This window comes from Chiloscyllium plagiosum, chromosome 8, assembly GCF_004010195.1.
Source record: "Chiloscyllium plagiosum isolate BGI_BamShark_2017 chromosome 8, ASM401019v2, whole genome shotgun sequence".
Classification (NCBI taxonomy): Eukaryota; Metazoa; Chordata; class Chondrichthyes; order Orectolobiformes; family Hemiscylliidae; genus Chiloscyllium; species Chiloscyllium plagiosum.
The window spans coordinates 40,344,792-40,350,205 of NC_057717.1; the positions used below are offsets into that span (position 1 = coordinate 40,344,792).

At 48.6% G+C, this 5,414-nt stretch overlaps 1 protein-coding gene across 1 annotated transcript; it reads left to right on the forward strand.

The window, feature by feature from the left end:
* The first annotated feature begins 2,379 nt into the window (after positions 1-2,379).
* Positions 2,380-4,400, forward strand: LOC122552335. Its single transcript, XM_043695091.1, has 2 exons — positions 2,380-3,333; positions 3,996-4,400. Exons 1-2 carry the CDS (start codon positions 2,380-2,382, stop codon positions 4,335-4,337), a joined length of 1,296 nt encoding a protein of 431 aa, XP_043551026.1. The 3' UTR covers positions 4,338-4,400.
* The last annotated feature ends 1,014 nt before the right edge of the window (positions 4,401-5,414 follow it).

Genomic DNA, 5,414 nt, shown 5'->3' on the forward strand with positions numbered 1-5,414 from the left:
AGTGGCGGAGTCTGAGCCAGGAGACCTTTCCTTCGGAGTTCTGCAAAAGAACGGGATAAGGCCAGTAAATAGTCTCTGACAAATACATCTCCCCCTTGTAGAGTGGGACATCCATCAACCTTACTTCAATACGGTAATCCGAAGAGCATTTCATAGGGGGAAACCCCGACATCTCGGCGAGGTGCCGTACGTATCCTCATTAGGGCAATGGGCAGGCACTTTGGCCAGGGTAACTTAGTTTCTAACGTCAGCTTAGTCAATTGGGTCTTGAGCGTGCCATTCATTCTCTCAACTCGACCCGAACTCTGAGGGTGCCAGGGTGTGTGGAATTTCCATTGGATACCCAGGGCAGTACAGATCAAATGGTGTAGCTTAGAAATAAAATGCGTCCTGCAGTCGGAGTCAATAGATTCCATTATGCCATATCTCGGGATTATGTTCTCTAACAACAGTCGGGCCATGGTTGGTGCATCGTCTTTGGCAGTTGGGAAAGCCTCTACCCAGTGAGTGAAATGGTCTACTATTACTAGCAGATATTTCCATCTCTGTACTGGGGGTAATTCTGTAAAGTCGACTTGGATCCTCTGAAATGGCCTAATCGCTAGGGGCTGACCACCAGCTGGCATAGAATGCATGGCTTTCTGATTAATACGCCGGCAAGTGGGGCATCCGACTACCTCTTGTTGGGCTAATGTGTATATCCCCCTGCATACATAGTCTCTCAGGATTGTGTCACACATGGCTTGCACCCCCCAGTGGGTCTGATGGTGTAATCGGTGCAGAATACTCCGGGTGATCTGTTTGTTTAGTACTTGTCTCCCATCAGGAACCGTCCACTTCCCGTTAGTTTCTAGCCGGGCACCCAATTGATCCATTTTATCAATCTCCCCCTGGGTGAAGACGGGTTGTTTAGCGAGGCCCTTCCCTCAACGGTATTAACGTTAACAATTGGACGGATTTTTCGACCGCTGCCCGCTTGGCTTCCTCGTCTGCCAGCCGGTTTCCCACCGCTTCCGGTGTCGACCCCTTCTGGTGGCCGGGTACATGGACTACTGCAAGTTCCGTAGGTAACGCCAGGGCTTCCAACGTTAGGCTGATCATTTGTTTGTGAGCTAATTCTTTTCCCCGGGAAGTTATCAATCCTCGCTCTTTCCAGATTTTCCCGAAAGTATGAACGATTCCGTATGCATACTTTGAGTCAGTATATATGGTCCCCACTTTCCCTTCCAACAGCTTCAGGGCCCTCTGGGGGGCGTACAACTCACAGGATTGGGCTGACCACTTCTCGGGCAGTCGTCCAGACTCAATCGTCTGTTTCGTTGCACCATCTATAACAGCATAGCCACTGTATCGTACTCCACTGATGCACCTGGAGGACCCGTCGATATACAGTTCCTGTCCCTCACCCAGCGGGGCTTCTTGCAGGTCCTCTTGGCTTTTGGTCTGCAAGTCCACAAATTCCACACAATCATGCTCCTGTTCCCCGTCTGCAGGACGTCCGTACAGAAACTGGGCTGGGTTGCAACTGAGATCTTTTGCAAAATTGAGATCGTTCCCGGTCATCAAAATCGTCTCATACTTTAGGATGCGAGAGTCTGTTAACCAGCGGTGAGCCTTTTGAGCCAGTATGGTACTAACCGAATGTGGGGAGTATACTGTGATCCTTCCTCCAAAGGTAAGTTTTCGGGCCTCTTCTACTAACATTGCCGTAGCTGCCATTGCCTGTATACAGGTCGGCCATCCACATGACACAGGGTCTAACATTTTTGACAAAAATTCAACCGGCTGACGTTTCCCTGCCCGCAGCTGAGTGAGCACACCCTGGTCAATTCCGCCGGCGCTATTAAGATATAACTGGAACGGTTCCTTCAGGGTGGGTAAAGCCAATACCGGAGCTCGAATCAGTTTATTTTTAATAATATTAAATCGCTGCTCCTCCTCATCTGACCAGTCCAGTTTTTGTCCTTCTTGTCCCAGTTTGTCGTACAAAAATTTTACTAAAGTGGTGTAACTTTCAATCCATATCCGGCAATTCCTGGGACTAGTAGGGTATTGCCGGATATGGATTGAAAGTTACACCACTCTAGTAAAGTTTTTGTACGACAAACTGGGACAAGAAGGACAAAAGGTGGACTGGTCAGATGAGGAGGAGCAGCGATTTAATATTATTAAAAATAAACTGATTCGAGCTCCGGTATTGGCTTATCCACCCTGAAGGAACCGTTCCAGTTATATGTTAATAGCGCCGGCGGAATTGCCCAAGGTGTGCTTACCCAGCTGCGGGCAGGGAATCGTCAGCCGGTTGCATTTTTGTCAAAAATGTTAGACCCTGTGTCATGTGGATGGCCGACCTGTATCCAGGCAGTGGCAGCTACGGCAATGTTAGTAGAAGAGGCCCGGAAACTTACCTTTGGAGGAAGGATCACAGTATGCTCCCCACATTCGGTTAGTGCCATACTGGCTCAGAAGGCTCACCGCTGGTTAACAGACTCTCGCATCCTGAAGTATGAGACGATTTTGATGACCGGGAACGGTCTCAATTTTGCAAAAGATCTCAGTTGCAACCCAGCCCAGTTTCTGTACGGATGTCCTGCAGACGGGGAACAGGAGCATGATTGTGTGGAATTTGTGGACTTGCAGACCAAAAGCCGAGAGGACCTGCAAGAAGCCCCGCTGGGTGAGGGACAGGAACTGTATATCGACGGGTCCTCCCGGTGCATCAGTGGAGTACGATACAGTGGCTATGCTGTTGTAGATGGTGCAACGAAACGGACGATTGAGTCCGGACGACTGCCCGGGAAGTGGCCGGCCCAATCCTGTGAGTTGTACGCCCTCCAGAGGGCCCTGAAGCTGTTGGAAGGGAAAGTGGGGACCATATATACTGTCTCAAAGTATGCATACGGAGTCGTTCATACTTTCGGGAGAATCTGGAAAGAGCGAGGATTGATAACTTCCCGGGGCAAGGAATTAGCTCACGAACAAATGATCACCCTAACGTTGGAAGCCCTGTCGTTACCTACGGAACTTGCAGTAGTCCATGTACCCGGTCACCAGAAGTGGTCGACACCGGAAGCGGTGGGAAACCGGCTGGCAGACGAGGAAGCCAAGCGGGCAGCGGTCGAAAAATCCGTCCAATTGTTAACGTTAATACCGTTGCGGGAAGGGCTCGCTAAACAACCCGTCTTCACCCAGGGGGAAATTGTTAAAATGGATCAATTGGGTGCCCGGCTAGATACTAACGGGAAGTGGACGGTTCCTGATGGGAGGCAAGTACTGAACAAACAGATCACCCGGGGTATTCTGCACCGATTACACCATCAGACCCACTGGGGGGTGCAAGCAATGTGTGATACAATCCTGAGAGACTATGTATGCAGGGGGATGTACACATTAGCCCAACAAGAGGTAGTCGGATGCCCCACTTGCCGACGTATTAATCGGAAGGCCATGCGTTCTATGCCAGCCGCTGGTCAGCCCCTCGCGATTAGGCCATTTCAGAGGATCCAAGTCGACTTTACAGAATTACCCCCAGTACAGAGATGGAAATATCTGCTAGTAATAGTAGACCATTTCACTCACTGGGTAGAGGCTTTCCCAACTGCCAAAGACGATGCACCAACCGTGGCCCGACTGTTGTTAGAAAACATAATCCCGAGATATGGCATAATGGAATCTATCGACTCCGACAGCGGGACGCATTTTATTTCTAAGCTACACCATTTGATCTGTACTACTCTGGGTATCCAATGGAAATTCCACACACCCTGGCATCCTCAGAGTTCGGGTCGAGTTGAGAGAATGAATGGCACGCTCAAGACCCAATTGACTAAGCTGATGCTAGAAACTAAGTTACCCTGGCCACAGTGTCTGCCCATTGCCCTAATGAGGATACGTACGGCACCTCGCCGAGATGTGGGGGTTTCCCCCTATGAAATGCTGTTCGGATTACCGTATTGGTGTAAGGTTGATGGATGTCCCACTCTACAAGGGGGGGGGATGTATTTATCCGAACCTATTTACTGGCCTTATCCCGTTCTTTTGCAGAACTCGGGAGGAAAGGTCTCCTGGCTCAGACTCCGCCACTTGACTTCCTCCTGCATAAGGTGGAGCCCGGAGATTGGATACTTGTTAAGACCTGGAAGGCCGAAAAGCTCCAGCCGCGGTGGGAAGGACCGTTCCTGGTTCTGTTAACAACTGAAGCAGCTGTTCGGACGAAAGAAAAAGGGTGGGTCCACGCATCAAGGATAAAGGGGCCTGTTCCGCCTGAAGAAGAAAGCACCTGGACATGCGAGCAAGGGGACAAGCCGTTGTCGGTAAAACTGAAAAGACAGCAATAATGAACTCTACTTGGACTGTATTGGTGGGGATATTGATCAGTTTACTACTGTATGTGGGGGAGGGTGAGGGGAGATGTGACAAATGTCGCACTACAGTAAGACTTGGGATTCGAATCCATTCGGGATCATTTGTGTCCCATTCCTATGTGGTAGCTGGTGGCGCACGGCGTTGCTGGTGGTTGGGGGAGGCATGATTCTTCTTCTCGTATTACCCTGCCTAACTGCCTGTATTCAGTTTTTAATTCAGAAAAATATTTCCCGACTCCAGGCAGTGGTGGTTCCACAACATGGGACGCGGGAACTTAAAGTGATGTTGCTGCGAAAGACCAAGGATTTCCCGGGCCCTTGAGGGAGGGGGGGGCTTATCTTGGTCAGGTACATCTTAAAGAAAGAAAAGGGTGGAATTGTGAGAGGTAATATCGTTTAAACTTTAAGATGTGCCTGGACCACAGACTGGTCTATAATAAAAGACAAAACTTTTGTTTCTTTTCTAACAACCATTTTATATACTCAAAAGTAGAGTAGTTTAAATTGTGCAGAATGCTGACAATTTGTGAGCTATAGTAAAAGCATGCAGGCTCTTGATTAATGAAGCCATTCACACAGCAGAGAAGGATGAGTCCTTCGCTGATAAGACTCCAGGATGGGAGTACGACTTGAGACATCTGTTTTGATAAGACTACAGGGTGAGAAAAACAACAAACTTTGGAGACTCTGGAGCCTTTTGTTGCAGACTTTGTGATAAGAATAATGATGTTTTTAAGAATGTGAACCTCATGGCTTGTTGGAGCCAAGGAGAGGAGGGACTTGTGCTGTATATAATGGGAGACTTTGTAAGCCTCAGCGCGCCTTTTCTTCAAGGGTGCCCGACTCTGCAGACTTGACTTGTTAATAAAACTTTGTTTTCCTGAATTTGTCTAGAGCGATTATTGAGAAGCGATTTTCGTTTCGAACAAATTCGATGCTCTGGAATATTATAACAGGGAAAATTGAACAGTTGAGAGAAAAGGTCATGTCCAAGCATGTAAGATCTGCTTGAAAATGGCTCTCTCTTAAAAGGACCTATTCCATAAGTAA

What these genes read in the sequence shown, in the direction of transcription:
- LOC122552335 (XM_043695091.1), top strand. Translation starts at nt 2,380, where the DNA reads ATGTTAGTAGAAGAGGCCCGGAAACTTACCTTTGGAGGAAGGATCACA. An exon ending in ACCATCAGACCCACTGGGGG is followed by an intron (nt 3,334 to 3,995) that starts GTGCAAGCAATG and finishes ACAAGGGGGGGG; the next exon opens with GATGTATTTATCCGAACCTA.